Source organism: Mobula birostris, chromosome 18 (assembly GCF_030028105.1).
Source record: "Mobula birostris isolate sMobBir1 chromosome 18, sMobBir1.hap1, whole genome shotgun sequence".
Taxonomy (NCBI): domain Eukaryota; kingdom Metazoa; phylum Chordata; class Chondrichthyes; order Myliobatiformes; family Myliobatidae; genus Mobula; species Mobula birostris.
Genome location: NC_092387.1, coordinates 63,374,526 through 63,390,780, shown reverse-complemented (window position 1 = coordinate 63,390,780; position 16,255 = coordinate 63,374,526). Strand labels below are relative to the sequence as shown.

Genomic DNA, 16,255 nt, shown 5'->3' with positions numbered 1-16,255 from the left:
GTGGCCAGGTGCTGGACCTCGTCCTTGTAGGCCATCTCGTCGTCCCCTCTGATCAAGCCAACCACCGTGTTGTCATCTGCAAACTTGATTATGGAGTTAGAACCATATACAGGAACACAGTCATAGGTGAAAAGGAAGTACAGAAGAGGACTCAGCCCACAGTCTTGAGGCACGCTGGTGTTCAGGTTGAGAGGGGAGGAGGAGAGGTTGTCTAACTTAACTGATTGGAGTCTGTTAGTCAGAATGTTCAAGGTCCAGTTGTCCAATTAACTGGTATCTACTGGAATACATTTTTTACCATGTTCATTTGCAACTCTTTATTCTCTTCTTGCAATAGTGCAAAAAGAGAATAAAATAGTGAGGTGGTGTTCTTGGACCAAATCTAATGTCCGAGGAGAAGAAGCTATTCTGGGCCAAGACTCTTCATCCTGAGAATAAAAAGGTGGGGGGGGAAGGGATAGAACACAAGCTGACAAGTGATAGGTGAGACCAGGTAAGGAGGAAGGTGGGTGGGTGGAGGAGAGGATGAAGTAATAAGTTGGGAGGTGATAGGTGGAAGAAGTAAAGGGCTGAGGAGGAAGAAATCTGATGGGACAAGATAGTGGATCATGGGAGAAAGTGTTAAGTATGTGTGTGTCTTCAGGCTCCTGTATGGTTGTAATGAGAAGAGGGATGTTTAAATTATTTTTGAGCCAAAAGATCCATTGTTCTTTCACATAAAACATGTTTTCAGTGTACTCTCAAAATGTAGGGAAACTCTGTAGAGTTTCATCTATTATTTAAATCCTTTCATCCAGGGATTAAGTAATTTGAACCCATATAAGCAGGGGCTCCCAACCATTTTTTTATGCTGTAGTCCCTTCCCATTAACTGAGGGCTTTGTGGACCCCAGGTTGGAACCCCCGATTGAGAGGAAGTATGCGAGGTCAAGCTTGGAACTATCTCCCCCAGCTTCACTGCTAATGGAAAATAAATGACTAAAATGATGAATATTGCATAATAGCAGGAACAGTAACTAAATTAATGCCACACTACTATTCCAAATATGCAGTGAAATACACTTCTGCAAATAATATGTAATCTACCCATCTGCTTTCTGGTGCCCTACATGTTAACTTCAAAAATCCTGAGTATACTTCGATATTTTGAGTGAGTTGATAGGCACTTGGAATGGAAGTAAGTGCCGAGAAAACCAAGCTCATGGCAAATGCCAACGGTGCCATCACAATAGACATGTCAGTCCATGGTCAGAAACTTGAGACAGTGCAGCAGTTTAAATACCTGGGGGCAATCATCAGTGATGAAGGATCAAGACCAGAAGTCCGGGCAAGAACCGCACAGGCAATGACTGCACTATCCAAACTCAAAGACGATATGGAGGGACAGCAACATCATCATGAAGTACAAGATCAGACTCCTGCTTGCATTGGTATTCTACATCTTCCTGTATGCATATGAGACATGGACCCTCACAGTAGAGCTACAGAATACATACAAATACAGGCATTGGAAATGAGATGCTATCGCAACATCTTGGGCATCTCATACTTGGACCACATCACAAACGAACAGGTCCCCAAGACCATCTAGCACCATATTGGCCCCCATGAAGACCTTCTCACAATAGTGAAGAAAAGAAAGCTGAGATGGTATGGCCATGTAACAAGATCCAGTGGCCTTGCAAAGACCGTTCTACAAGGAACTGTGGAGGGGAGAAGAAGGAGAGGTAGACAGAGGAAAAGATGGATGGACAACATTAAAGAATGGACAGGAAAAACATTTGCGGTGACCCAGGCTCTGGCACACAACTGCGACAGATGGAACAGACTTGTGCAAAGCTTGTCATGATGGTGTCCTGACAACTCCACCAGGAGTTAAGGGCGCAAGGTAAGGCAAGGCAAGGCAATATGTGGACAAATCCAACTAGTGGGTCTCTGTTTAATTTTTGATCCTTGGGGTTCTTCCAGGCAAGCAGTCTTAATACCAAAATTTCAATTTATTTTACAGTACAAACAAACATACAAATGCTAAGCTAACTAAATAAAGAGCTGAGAAATAATGCTAAGAGGGGAATTCATGGTAAGGGGCATATAGACAAAGGAATAAAGAAATAAAAGATGACACTTCTGAAAAATCTGTCACTTTTGTAGATAAGGTGAGGAAAATTCCTTAGTGATGAATTCATTAATAACTACATAATTAAAATAATTACATCACGTGGGCAATATGCAAATACTTGGCCAATGAAAAATGTGAACGGTGATAAACTGTTAGTTTAGCTGCTATACCGCTTTTTGGCAATTAGTGTGAAGAATGCATATAAAAAGTATTATTTAAATAAAAACAGTTTCCAACACAACTAATGGTCAATATACTCAATGAGTTGTGCTATGAGATTATCCTAGTAGATGCATTATGATATACAAATGCAACTTAATTCTTATCATAACATCTGCCGGACGATGCTGAGGATGTCCTACGAGTCTGTGGTGGCCAGTGCTATCATGTTTTCTGTTGTGTGCTGGGGCAGCAGGTTGAGGGTGGCAGACACCAACAGAATCAACAGACTTATTCGGAAGGCCAGTGATGTTGTGGGGATGGAACTGGACTCTCTCACGGCGGTGTCTGAAAAGAGGATGCTGTCTAAGTTGCATGCCATCTTGGTCAATGTCTCCCATCCACTACATAATGTCCTGGTTGGGCACAGGAGTACATTCAGCCAAAGACTCATTCCTCCAAGATGCAGCACAGAGCGTCATAGGAAGTCATTCCTGCCTGTGGCCATCAAACTTTACAACTCCTCCCTTGGAGGGTCAGACACCCTGTGCCGATAGGCTGGTCCTGGACTTATTTCATAATTACTGGCATAATTTACATATTACTATTTAACGATTTATGGTTCTATTACTATTTATTATTTATGGTGCAACTGTAACGAAAACCAATTTCTCCCTGGGATCAGTAAAGTATGACTATGACTATCATACTAAAAGAGTGAAAATAGTATTCTGGAAACAAAAATGAGAAATTAGATTTACTGGCACCATTTTTCTTTTGGGGGATTGTTTTTCAGGGACAAAGGGACTACAGCTGCATTTTTGGGCCATGTGCACACCACCCTGACACCATATACCAAACTGCATCTCATTAAAGTTCTTGTTACACACGCAATTTATGTTGTTGCTGTATGCTGATAGGTGAATTAGAACATGATGTCCTTTCAAAGTTCTGTGCTCCTGCTTATGTCCTCCTTCGAGCTCATGTAGATGACAGTCCATTGTTTAGCAGCTAGCATCACCATTATTTAAATACTTGTTAATGTCAGAAATAAAATTTGTGTAATTGTAATATTGATCACAAAGTATAATAGATTTTATAGAACAATATGCTGCAGAATCGACAAGGGAACAGGCTATTTTGGATCTGGTGTTGCGCAATGAGAAAGAATTAATTGGTGTTCTGGTAATTAAGAAACCTTTAGGGAACTCTGAACATGATTTGATAGAATTTTACGTAGAAATTGAAAGTTAATTAGTTCAATAGCAAATTAGGGTCACAAATCTGAATAAAGCAGATGAAGAAGCCATGAGGTGTGCATTGGCTGTGGTAGAGTGGGCAGTTTCATTAACAGGTATGACAGTAATGAGCTATTGATAATATTTAAATAATTGAAACTTAGTTGTATGTATCTCTTTTTAATGCAAAATGATCAGGCTATGGTCATTAAGAGAAGTTAAAAATAAAATTAGACCAAAAGAAAAGGCTTATAATGTTATCAAAACACACAATGGTTGACTGTTTCATTCAGAGTTTGAGCAGATTTGGGATGTCATCAAAGACTCCAGCAAATTTCTACAGAGTATTTTGAGAGTATTTGTACTGGTTGCATCACTGTCTTGTATGGAGAGGCCATTGTACAGGATTGGAAAAGGCTGCAGAGGGTTGCAAACCTGGCCAGCTTCCCTGCCATCAAGGACATCTTCAAGAGGTGATGCCTACAAAATGCAGCATCCATCATTAAGGATCTCCATCACCCAGGACATACCCTCCCCTCATTGCTACCATAACGGAGAAGATACAGGAGCCTAGAGACACACACTCAACATTTTAGGAACAGGTTCTTCCCCTCCACCATCAGATTTCTGAATGAACAATAAACCAATTCATGACCACTACCTCACTATTTTTGCACACTTTTGCACTATTTATTTAATCTAATTTATATATATATTCCTTATTGTAATTTATAGTACTTTACTGCTGCAACAAAAGAACGAATTTCAATACATATTGTATGTCAGTGATACTGACGTAACACTGATTCTGATTCTGGCAATGGGGACATTTCAGAGTTCAGCAGAGGATCAAGAAGTCATTGGTGAAGGAAAAGAAAAATGTGAAAGTATTCTGGCAACAATTTTTTTTAAATTTCTGCAGATATGTGAAAAGAAAAACATTAGTAAACCTTAATGGGGATAGCTCAGATGGGAGAAGTTATATTGGGAAGTTATGAAATAGCCAAGAAATTAAATACTTTGTTTCGTAGAAATCACAGGAAACTACCTGGAAATTGTAGCAAAACACAGTTTTAATGTGAATGATGAGCTCAAAGAAAGTAGTATTAATGAATAATTACCATTGGAATAATTAATTGGACTGACAAGTGATCAATACCCTGGAGTTAATGACTAAGATTTTCAGGAATGGATTAAAGAGATGGTGAATGCTCTGCTAAGAATTTTGGGAAATACCATAGACTTTTTAATGATTCCCACAGACTGGATGGTTGCAAATTGGCTACTTAAAATTGACTGGATTGGCTACTTAAACAATGAGGGAGAGAGGTAATGGGACTGTGTAGCTGTTAGCCTGACATCAGTGGCAGGGAAATCGTTTTTCAAGAAAATAGAATTGGGCTTGGGATTTAGGAAAGAGAAATCTTTAACAATTTGACAAATCTGAGTGTTTTCTGGGGCATTAACTAGTGGAATAGGTAATGGAGACCAATATTTGTAATATAATTGAGCTTTCATAAGACCTTTGTCAAAGTTCCACCTGAGGTATGAAATAGTAATCTTAAAAGGACCTGACAGAGTGAATTGCAGAATATTTTCTTTTGCTCAGATATCTGGGACTAGGAATCACTATCACAAGTAAGGATTGGTGTTTCAGAACTGAAATAAGTAATTTCTATGGAAATTCTGTTCCTAAAAGAGCTGTGGTAACTTAACTGAGCACATTTAAGCAGAAAATCATAGATTTTTAGTTAATAGGACAATTGAGGGATATGGGTTAAGTACACAGGCTAAGCACTGAGGTAAGAACCCTTACTGAATGGCAGAACAGACACAGTAGGCTGATTGGCTCGAGAGCTTTAGTTTCTTGTATTCTTATTCTTGTGGTTGTGTTTCATGGTGTTAACTTTAATTTAGTTGCTGTCACTTTACTGTTGGTGTTATCATTAGTCATTTGACAAGTCCTCAAGAGTGCTGCTTAGGGAATTGAAGTACTTTTCACTGTCTAAAATGTTTGCACATAAACCAGCTGTTTCCAAATAGGGGCATTCCCATGAAATGGTGTATGACTAGTAGAATAAATAAAAGCCACACACTGAAAGAACTAGTTCATTAAAAAAAAATGGAGATGGAGAAGGATTTTCAGCAGGAGGCCATATCCATCAGTTCTACTTGACCCTCGGTGTGGAACAATTCATATCTGCATATCATTAATGAGATCTCACTGGGTCTATCATCTGTTACAGTTTAAAACTGTAGCTGTAAAGATAACTAAAACAACAAACTTTTGGCTGCCTGGCTACTTTTAATAAGATGACATTCGCGAAGTTGGCAGCATCTCGCAGTTGCATGAAAGAGGTCCTCCTAGAATATCATTTCATTTTCAGTTACCATATACAGCAGGTGAAGTGAGCAAAAGGACTGGCAAATTGTCCAGTGGAATAGTTTGTTGTTTTGTTTGGTGCAGCCTAACTATAAGTAATGTTTTTATTAGAGCCAGCGTGGATAACAGAAGAGCAGCAGAAGATTGAGGCTAAGAGGGAAAATGGATCAGCCATGATGAAATGGTGGCGAGAACTCGATGGGCAAAATGGCCTAATTCTGCTCCTATATTTTATGACCTATTGACTTTACACCTCATGTTCTCAGTATTTTTTTATTTGTTTCTTTTATATTTGCACACATTTCTTTTTCACATTGGTTGCTTGTCAGTCTTTGTAGTTCTTCATATATTCTATTCTGTTTCTTTGTTCTACTGTGAAAGCAACAAAACGATTCTCAGTATAGTATATGGTGACATATGTACTTTGATAATAAATTTACTTTGAACTTTGGAACACGTTCATCAACAAAGCCAGCACACCTTACCACATAGAACATTCGTTGCTTAAATTTCTAATATATTAAACTAGTGATGCGATTAATACCTAAATGAAAAATAGTTCAAGGTGAGTTTGGTTTGCAGTTTACTTGTAGTATTGAAGAAAAGACAAGAGACATTTCTGTTATGAATGAGACACTGATGGGTATGAGTATTCCATTCATAAGATATTTCCGTTTATGTTTGCCTGAAGGAAAGGTAATTAAGCATGTTGTATTTAGAATGATTTTCAATATACTATTACAAAATGATTATAAAAGACGCATTACAGTCAACAACATAAATTATGGCAGTAATGAGAATCATCTGGTGATTCTTAAGAGTAAATTAACCAATTCAATTAATCTAATGTAGTTATAATATAACTGAGTAATGTTTTGAAATAATTCTTACTGAAGGCCCCCAAACTGTGACGCCTTGGCTTCCTGGCTTTCATTAGGCAGCTGCTCCCTGCGCGTTTACACATAAATGTGCTCCAGCCAGAGAACAAACCTTTCTTGTAAGGGTGCAATTATTCTGTAGCTGTCATCAGAGCCTACCAAGACACTTTTTTTTTGCTAGGTGGTTTATATTTAATGGCCCAGGAAAGTGCTCGTGTGTAATTATACACAAATTCAGGCCTCCCCTTTAGAGGAATGAATTTTAAGTGGAAGCATGCAGAAAAAAATTAACATCAATACATTGTACCATGAAGACATGCCAGCACTTGTGCTGAACAAGTTAATTTTATTGTAACATCTGAGGAGTCTTGAAAACCGAAGGAAGTTAAAAATACTCCCTGACTTTATGTAAATTCTCCCGGATATTTTAAAAGATTTTTTTCAAGATAATAAAGTTAACTTGATTTTTATTTTATAAAATGATATTTCCTTGGGGTGGTACGGTAGCATAATGGTTAGCATAGCACTCTACAGTGCCAGTGACTCTGGTTCAATTCGCACCGCTGCCTGTAAGGAGTTTGTACTCTCCCCCTCTGACAGAGTGGGTTTTCTCCGGGTGCTCCAGTTTCTTCCTACATTCCAAAGACATACAGGTTGGTTGGTCACGTGGATGTAATTAGGTGGAGCGGGCTCATTGGGCTAAAAGGGCCTGTTACAGTGCTATACCTCGCTAACTGAATAAAAGTTTCATGCTATCCATTTCTGACTGGATACAGTATATATCCTATGAGTTTAAATACAGGTAGTGTTAGGCTGACTATTCTGAGTTGGAGTCAGAGAGTTATACAGCACAGAATTAGGACTTTCAGCCCAACTCATCCGTGCCGACCAAGGTGCTGAACTGAACTGGTTTCATTTCCCTATAATTGGGACATGTTCCTCTAAACCACTCCTATCCATCTACCTATCCAAGTTGTAATTGTATTCACCTCTACCACCTCCTCTGGCAATCTGTTCCATGTAACCACCACCCTCTTGTGTGTAAAAGTGGCCTCAGGTCCCCTTAGTCTTTTCCAGCAGTCCAAAGCTATATCGGTTAGCAGATTAATTGGTCATTGTAAATTGTCCTGGGATTAGGCGAGAGTACATGTGTGGGTTGCTGGGCGGCGTGGCTGTTTGGGCCAGAAGGTCCTGCTTCAAGCTGTATCTCTAAGTAAATATCTGATATAGTTCATGATTTTGAACTATTTCTTACATTTACTAAAGCATGAAGCTCTAAACTAAAAGTAATAACTAAAAGATTCAATGTCATCTTTTAAATATTGTTGCATGATAATATTGTAATGATTTTATTGTTTCTTTCTCGTTACCTTCTGCTTTTCATCGTCATGACTGACAGTGCTGTATATTTTATGCCATTGTCCTGTCTGCATCAGGATAGTTCAGACTCTGATTATCCAAGTAAAGGAATATATTTGATTAGCATTGATTCAGCTGTTCCACACTGACAGTGAAAAGGTCAGAGACAAGCTGTGGTGGCCTTCATGGTGTGTTTCTTGAGGTAATGGAATTAGATGTATAGTACTCTGATGTAAAGCAGTGCCAGAAAGACATTAGCGTCTCCAAAATAACTGCATTTCTTAAAAGAAACCCTCAAATTTGAATGTGTCGGGCATAACATGTTTGATTTATGAACCTTGTAATTGTTTAAGTGCTTTCACATTTAAACAGTTACCCTAATTACTTAGCAAATTTTTGTCTTTGTAGTAAATATTCTAGCCAGGTTCTAGCAATTTGAAATGAAACCAGCAAGTGCTGGAAATGCTGGGCGCCATGGTAGCAGAGCAGTTATCACGAAGCTATTACAACACAGAGAATTTTGAAGTTCAGCTCTGTCACCGTTCCGTAAGGAGTCTTTATGCGTCCCCCCCACGGAATATGCGGTCCAGGTCCTCCGATTTCCTGTATAGTCCAAAGACACAACAGGTAGATTAATTAATTGTTGTAAATTGCCCGTGATATGGTCAGGGTTAAACAGATTTGTCAGCGGTTTCTGGGGCAGTATGGCTCAAAGGGCAGGATGGGCCTACTTCATGCTTTGTCACTAAATTAAAGTAAGTCAGGGAGGTAGAAGCAGAGGTGTTCAGAAGTTGTTAATGTGAAACGTTAGTTCTCCTAGAGTTGTAGTTGTACCACATAGAAACCAGTCTTCAGCCCTCCCATGTCTCTGCTGCCTGTTTTACCTCTCTACACTAATCCCATTTACCTGTTTAGGCACCATAGCCTTCTGTGCCTTCAGTGATTCAAGTCCTTGTGCAGATGCTGCTCTTCAGGCAACCCATTCTCGACTCTAGCCACCCTGCATTTCCTCTCAAATCCACTCTAAATGTACAGTGCGTATGAAAAGTTTTCATTCCCCTTGGAAGTTTTCATGTTTTATTGTTTTACCACATTGAATCACTGGATTTAATTTGGCTTTTTTGATACTGATCAACAGAGAAAGGCTCTTTTGTGTCACAGAGATATAAATTAATTACAAATGTAAAACACAAAAGAATTGATTGCATAAGTATTCACCCCCTTCAAGTCAGTATTTAGTAGGTGCACAATTGGCCGCAATTATGGCCTTGAGTCTGTGTGGATAGGTCTCTATCAGCTTTACATATCTGAATACCGCAATTTTTCCTCATTCTTCTTTACAAAGCTGCTCAAGCTCTGTCAGATTGCATGGGAATTGTGAGTGAACAGCCCTTTCCAAGTCCAGCCACAAATTCTCAATTGGATTGAGGTCTGGACTCTGACCTGGCCACTCTTTGACATTAACTTTGTTGTTTTTATGTAATTCCTGGAAGCTTTGGCTTTATGCTTGGGTTCATTATCTTGCAGGAAAATATATCTCTCAAGTTGCAGTCCTCTTGCAGACTGCATCATGTTTTCCTCCAGAATTTCCCTGTATTTTGCTGCATTCATTTTTCCCTCTACTTTCACAAGCCTTCCAGGGCCTGTGCAGTGAAACAGCACCACAACAGGATGCAGCCACTATCATGCTTCACAGTAGGGATGGTGGGTTTCTGATGATGTGTGGTGTTTGGCTTACGCCAAACATAGCATTTAGACTGATAGCCAATAAGCTCAATTTTGGTTTATCAGACCATAGAATCATCTTCTAGCTGACTTCAGAGGCTCCCACATGCCTTCTGACATATTGTAGCTGAGATTTCTTGTGAGTTTTTTTCAACAGTGGCTTTCTCTTTGCCACTGTCCTATAAAGCTTCGACTGGTGAAGCACCTGGGCAACAGGTGCTGTATTTGCAGTCTATCCCACTTCAGTCACTGAAGCTTGTAACTCCTCCATAGTTGTCACAGATCTCTTGGTGGCCTCCTTCGCTCGTCCCCTTCTTCCACAGTCACTCAGTTTTTGAAGGTGGCCTGCTCTAGGCAGATATACTGCTGTGTCATATTCCTTCCATTTCTTGATGATTGACTTAACTGTACACCAAGGGATATTCAGTGACTTGGAAATGTTCTTGTATCCATCTCCTGACTTGTGCTTTTCAATAACCTTTTTGCGGAGTTGCTTGGGGTGTTCTTTTGTCTTCATGATGTAGTTTTTGCCAGGATGCAGATTCCCAGCCATTGGATCTTCCAGAGACAATAGGTTTTTACTGCAATCAATTGGAACACCTTGACTGCACACAGGTGATCTCCATTTAACTAATTATGTGACTTCTAAAACCATTTGACTGCACCAGTGATGATTTGGTGAGTTTTATTAAAGGGAGGGTGAATACCTATGCAATTAATTATTTTGTGTTTTCTATTTGTAATTAATTTAGATCACTTCGTAGAGATCTGTTTTTACTTTGACATACATCTTTTTCTGTTGATCAGTGTCAAAAAAAACAAGTTAAATCCACTGTGATTCAATGTTGTAAAACATGAAAACTTGCAAGAGGGTAAATGCTTTTTATTGGTACTGTATGCTGTATTGCCTTAGTCACGCCCATCTGATAAAAGAACTATCTACTCTGATCCCTTTCATATTACTGTCAGATCATTGGCTCCAGTGTTCCTTCATAACTGAAGTACCCCAGACTGAGCAACATCCTGATGAGATTTCCTTGTATACGCCCTGATGCAATCACATCCATTCTACAGTCTCTTGACCAGAACTACACACAGTACTTCAGATGCAGTCTTACTAATGTTTCATGAAGTTGGAACATGACAATTACACATTTTGTTACCACATACGAATGTGGAGGTCAAGTCATTGAGTATATTTAAAGTAGAGGTTGGTAGGTTCTTGATTAGTAAGGGTGTCAAAGGTTACAGAGAGAAGAGAATGGGCTGAGATGGATAATAAATCAGCCATGATTGAATGGCAGAGCAGACGCGGTGGGCCAAATGGTCTAATTCTGCTCCTGTGTCTTATGGTCTTAAAAACAAATCTTTTTGAGTATTTATTTAATTTTAATGATGTGGGTGCCAAATAGTCAGACAGATTCTTCATTGTAAGTAGTGTGAAATTGCAGTTCCTTATGTCCTACTAGTCTCCTACTTCCTGCAGTAGGAGACAGGAGCATGACCACAAACAGATAATGGTTACATCGGAATGTTCAAATGAAGATTTTTTTTGTTAAATGGGTAATTTTTTATGTACTAAATAGACACCATTGTCAATGTAATATGGTTCATGCAAACTTAGTTAGCAGCTGGCTAAAAGTACCGAAACCCAGCTTGAGTACTGCATCTATAGGCATGTGGCAGAATGTTGAAGAGGTGTGGGTGGGACTTGGTGAATTTGACTGCCCACACAAGCTGTGCAGCACAGGTACCTGAGCAACATTCACAGAGGTGTTTGGACTCTGCTTGGTCAGGGTGGAGGATGTTGTAATATGTTTTCAAAAACATTTAATATGAACAAGAACTAGAGTTCAGCGTTGTCCGATCTCTCATGCTGAGATCCTAAACTATGTTAATAGTGTCAGAACCAAGCCTTACAAAAAATGTCGTAGAACAGCAACCTGCTGGACCACTAATACTAACTAATCTTTTCTTTTAATAATCAATAAAAACCTGCTGTATTATTTTGATAACATCGCATTAAGAGCTTGTTTTAATAAAATATCCCTTGCTACTTTTATTTGTATCAATGCATAATTAGTTTTAATGTTATCTCCTAGACTTTCAGAAGAAAGAAAATGCATCAGAGATTTTGCTTTAACTAGGAAAAATATCATATTTAAGAATCATGTTTCAAATCATAGAATTTGTCTTTTTGTGATGTGATGTTGGTTCTGCAGGGGTTGTACTTCTTATCAGGATCAGTCACTGTGTTGTCGGGCAAATGATAATTGTTTGCCCATGGTGGGCACCCAATGAGCACACGTACAAGATTAACAAAGGAAGAGGCGTGGAGATGCGTTGCTTTGCAAATAATACTTCATTCAGATTCTGCAACTTCAGAAGCAGAGGAGAGGAAGACAAAAAACAAAGCACAGTTTTCCATCAGAGGTTTTTATAAAATGGATTTTATTTTTATTTAGAGATACGGCACTGTAACTAGACCTTCTGTGCTGCATAGGAATTTCAGTCTAGAGACCACAGAAAGCAAGTACACTCTCAACATGGAAGGACCTGTGTGTAAGTGAATAGAATAATCTCCCAGCTGCAGTTTCACAGTGTCAGATCTCACAAAGATTGAAATATGATTGAAAGATTGAAATATTCTCTCAGGAATTTTATGAAATGCATTTTGGAGTTGGATTAACTTTTGTGTCCTGCTTTACTCAAATGTAAACTGTTTTGTGTTGACAGAGAAATGGCAGTATAATTGCATTCCCAAATGTTTGCTACTGCGAAGAAAAACAGATGTGGGCAACAGGCTGCATCCCCAAAGTGGAATTTTAACAGTTATATATCGAGGAACTTAAAACTATAAAATATTGATCAATTGAAAAAGAGCTACAAAGTGCAATCTGTGAAACCTACTCATGAATTATAGATGAATAGTAAAATTGAAAGTTAGATCTGACAAATTAGCATCATTAAAATATTTCAAGTAGATTTTTAAATATAAATATATAACTCCATTAATAACTGCAATGTGAAATTTACTTGAACTACTCTTAGAAAATGGCTTCTGTAAGACAACAGTACATTTAATGGAAAGAACAATGAAGTATATGGGTTTTGAGAAAAGCAAAGATATTTTAAATATTTGTGGGTAAGCAAATTGGAATTAATTTTATTCTTTTTAAAATATGCATACTAAATACTCAGAAGGAAGATGTAAAATTCAGTTAGCAGTTTTTAACAGTTTTGTCTCTGTTACCTACCAGTAATAGGAATAGGGTTAACCAGGAAGCCTAGATGTCCTGAAGACCATGTTCTATCAGAGAAAATGGTTTGTCCATAAGGCATGCAGCAGTTCACTCTCCTGATGAAAAACATCATGTCACTTTAGTCTGGCAGTGAAATCTGTTGTATATTGGAATCAGCTTTCCGAAATTATATCTCTAGCCTGAAGGGCTTTTACTGCATCAGCCTAGATTTAGCAATTTAATTCCCAGCCTTGTAATTTGAAAGGTCCTGAGAGTGATATTTATATCCAGGAACAATGACATGATGCAGAAAGCAACTAAATAAGCTGTGCAGTCAGATGATGGAGGAATCGCTTGTCATATGCTAGATTAGCATTTCCTTCGGTTCTGCCTTAGAAGATATTCAAGGGGTTTTGGATGATGCATTTGGTTATTTTGAATACTATGTGAGGCGTTAATACAAAATTTAAACAAGTATGAAAGTGCAAACTTCGTTCAGAATTTTCTTGTTTCAAACACTTTTCAAAATAAAATAATTGATGTGCAGTTTTTTGATACAGTTCCAGTTCACTTGTTTCATTTCATTATAATATTCAAGGTTGCTGCAGCAAATGTCATTTATCTAACCAGCTGGATGGTGGCAATATGAACTGAGCTATTCCAAGCCAGTCACGGTGGCTTTCGGTTAACTGGGACAACTGTTTCTTTCAGATTGCTCTTTAAGAACAAAAACTAATCAAGAAAATTGTTAGGAGATCCTTAGTTTATTTGGGGTTCTATGCCACTTACTTGGGACAGGATACTATTGTGGGACAGTTTCTAACTAGTGTCAGTCGCATATTCTTGTGTGGCTGTTGACTACACCATGCTCTTTAGAGAAATCAGTTTTTTAAATAGTGTCATCTGTGTGTGTTTATGTTCAAAAAGCAGTGATTTTTGTCACTGATAGTTAACCAGAAATTAGCATCAAGACAACTCGAAACTGCTTTGCTCACTGCAGTTTCAAGCATTCAGACCTGGAGATGCCAGAAACGGCTGGGAGTGAAAATGAAATGATTTCACTACTTCAACTTGTTTGGGACTACAAAGAATCTGAAGGTATCGACAATTCATCTTGAAAGTTACAATGAAAATGAAGATTTTGAAGATATAATAGTCAAAAGCATTGTATGAAGGCAGTCAACTTTATGCACTAGGTGTCTGCACTGAGCTTGTTCATTTACAGGCAATCAAAAGAACATGGCAGCATACACTGGATGAATTCCTCTGTCGATAACTATTAGGAACTAATACATAAGTTTATAGTACTGTAGTTGTATTGGTAGTGTTTTAAATTTTTTGTGTATTTCACTTAAATACATAATTTGTTACGCAGTTAAACAGCAGTTTGTCTTTTTATACATTTTAAACTATTTTCATGAAACCTTGGCTAATTGGGGCAGCCATTTAGTTGGGCCAAAAGGTGCTGGTCCCAGTATGTTCCAATTAACTGGAATCTAGTATATTAATGTTGTTGGGTCTTTTTACTTTATTTATTTTCATTCTGTAAGCTACTTACTTTTTAATTAAAGATCTCCTTAATTATTTTCTCAGATTGTTTGAAGGATCTTCACTCAAGAAAGTCGAAAAGCTTAAAACCTTATTCTGCTATTTCAGAAAAGTCACAGAGAAAAGTAAGTTCACGTTACTACGAATAACCAATAACATTTGTAATTGTTTTATGCAAATAAAATAAGATCAAAGCATATAATCATTGATAGACAAGCCATCTGAAATCATACGATGATGGTATGGTAATAACATTTAAGCACAGCAAATTCTAGGGCCTTACAGTAATGAAATGGTTTCATACGTTTGAGTCTACATGCTTGAAATTCTAGACGTAGCCTTTACATTAAGGTTGCAAACAGAAATCAATATCTTCACCATAGTGAGCGCTAATCGGAAAACACACCTTATTCCTCTTGTATCACGCTTCTGGCCACCAGGTTGGAGAAGAACAATATTGGAAGCATGTAAGAGCAAACAGAGAGAAGGTATTGAATCAGAATTTGTTTTAATAACACTGGCATGTGTCGTGAAATTTGTTGATTTAGCAGCAGCAGTACAATGCAATACATATTAATATAGAGAAAATAAAGTCAATTACAGTAAATATATATTTATTAAATAGTTGAATTAAAAACAGTGCATAAACAGAAATGATATAAAAGCGAAGAAAAGAGAGCTAGTGTTCATGGGTTCAATGTCTATTTAGGAATCAGATGCCAGAGAGGAAGAAGCTGTTTCTGAATTGTTCATTGTGTGCCTTCAGTCTTCAGTACCTCCTTCCTGATGGTAACAATGAGAAGAGGCCATGTGCTGGGTGTCCTTAATAATGGACGCCGCCGTTCAGAGGCACCGCTCCTTGAATTGACTTGGATGTTATGGAGGCTAATACCCAAGATGGAGCTGACTAATTTTAGAAGTTCCTGTAGCTTCTTTCAATCCTGTGCAGTAGACCCCCCACTGCCCCCCCCATATCATACAGTGAATCAGCCTGCCAGATGCTCTCCATGGTAGATCTGTAGAAGTTTTTGAGTGTTTTAGGTGACAAACTAAATCTCCTCAAACTCCTAGTGAAATATAGCTGCATCAATATATTCAGACCAGGTTAGATCCTCAGAGATTTTGACACCCAGGAACTTGAAATTGCTCACTCTCTCCACTTCTGATCCCTCTGAGGATTGGTATTGTAAAAGAAGTCCAAAATTATGCAAGAAACTATCCTTTCAAAATGTGTCAGATTTTTAAAAAATTGTAATTTCACTATTAATTTTCCAATTATAAAATGAATTTTGATTAAAATTGATCAAAACGTTGGGATGAGTATTCAAATCTCTTGATCAGTTGCCGGCTGGTGGCGCAGTGGCATCTGCGCCGGACTTTGGAGCGAAGGCTCCCGAGTTCGATTCCAAGTCGGGCCACCCCCCCGAGTAAACTTTCCATCCGTGCCGGGTTAAGCGTCGAGCTAGCCACTGGGCCTCATTTTTTAAAAAAACAAGGGTCGAGTCAGGAACATTCATATCGTGACCCGGTTAATCCGAAAGGAGACCAATCCTGACACTACGTGCCAGACAAGAATGGGCTGACTGGTGCGACACTCTAGGAAGG

General features: G+C 38.4%; 1 protein-coding gene across 2 annotated transcripts in view; it reads left to right on the top strand.

Annotated features, from left to right (window-relative positions):
• The window catches only part of parga (poly (ADP-ribose) glycohydrolase a), a 184,294-nt gene that overhangs the window by 109,513 nt on the left and 58,526 nt on the right, over positions 1–16,255 (top strand). For both annotated transcript variants that reach the window (XM_072282825.1, XM_072282824.1), the window contains exon 10: positions 14,696–14,775. In XM_072282825.1, coding sequence (XP_072138926.1) covers positions 14,696–14,775 — 80 coding nt within the window. The remainder of the gene's footprint in view (positions 1–14,695; positions 14,776–16,255) is intronic.